This window comes from Scylla paramamosain, chromosome 37 (genome assembly GCF_035594125.1).
Source record: "Scylla paramamosain isolate STU-SP2022 chromosome 37, ASM3559412v1, whole genome shotgun sequence".
Lineage (NCBI taxonomy): Eukaryota > Metazoa > Arthropoda > Malacostraca > Decapoda > Portunidae > Scylla > Scylla paramamosain.
In genome coordinates this window covers 13,649,810-13,650,977 of record NC_087187.1, presented here as the reverse complement: position 1 = coordinate 13,650,977, position 1,168 = coordinate 13,649,810, and the positions used below count along the sequence as shown (strand labels likewise).

At 29.3% G+C, this 1,168-nt stretch overlaps 1 protein-coding gene across 1 annotated transcript in view; it reads left to right on the top strand.

Annotated features, from left to right (window-relative positions):
* Positions 1-352: 352 nt before the first annotated feature.
* The window catches only part of LOC135091546 (uncharacterized), a 3,473-nt gene continuing 2,657 nt past the window's right edge, over positions 353-1,168 (top strand). Inside the window, exon 1 of the mRNA XM_063989287.1 lies at positions 353-433. Coding sequence (XP_063845357.1) covers positions 353-433 — 81 coding nt within the window. The remainder of the gene's footprint in view (positions 434-1,168) is intronic.

Genomic DNA, 1,168 nt, shown 5'->3' with positions numbered 1-1,168 from the left:
TATATATATATATATATATATATATATATATATATATATATATATATATATATATATATATATATATATATATATATATATATATATATATATATATATATATATATATATATATATATATATATATATATATATATATATATATATATATATATATATATATATATATATATATATATATATATATATATATATATATATATATATATATATATATATATATATATATATATATATATATATACTTGTGTTTATTATTTTAATAATAAACACAAGTATATAATATGTTCTCTGTATGTATTTATCAAATCTGTATTGTCACTTGTCATTAATGCACCCATTTCTGTGTACCATGCTTACTAATGCTAAGATGTACCTCCCATCAACACATCTGAATGTCACCAAACTGACCTTGCTTAAATCTAATAGACTAGTACTATTTGTGTATTTAAATCATGTACATATGTACTTATGTTTATTATCTTTAATGAACTTATATAATTATGAATTGTTATGTTATTATTGCAGCTACTTTTATCTACCATGATTAGACTATAATATCAAGCACTTCATCATCCTTGTTGCCATCTGCCAGATCACATCCCGACAAACTAATACCAATCACTTGCCTGAAAAGCTTACCTTTACAAAGACTAACTGCAGTTATATATATATATATATATATATATATTTTTTTTTTTTTATGTAGGAAGGATACTGGCCAAGGGCAACAAAAATCTAGTAAAAAAAAATGCCCACTGAAATGCCAGTCCCTAAAAGGGTCAAAGCAGTGGTCAAAAATTGGTGGATAAGTGTCTTGAAACCTCCCTCTTGAAGGAATTCAAGTCATAGGAAGGTGGAAATACAGAAGCAGGCAAGGAATTCCAGAGTTTACCAGAGAAAGGGATGAATGATTGAGAATACTGGTTAACTCTTGCGTTAGAGAGGTGGACAGAATAGGAGTGAGAGAAAGATGAAAGTCTTGTGCAGCGAGGCCGCGGAAGGAGGGGAGGCATGCAGTTAGCAAGATCAGAAGAGCAGTTAGCATGAAAATAGCGGTAGAAGACAGCTAGAGATGCAACATTGCGGCGGTGAGAGAGAGAGAGAGTCAGTTAGAGGAGAGAGAGAGAGAGAGAGAGAGAGAGAGAGAGAGAGAGAGAGAGAGAGA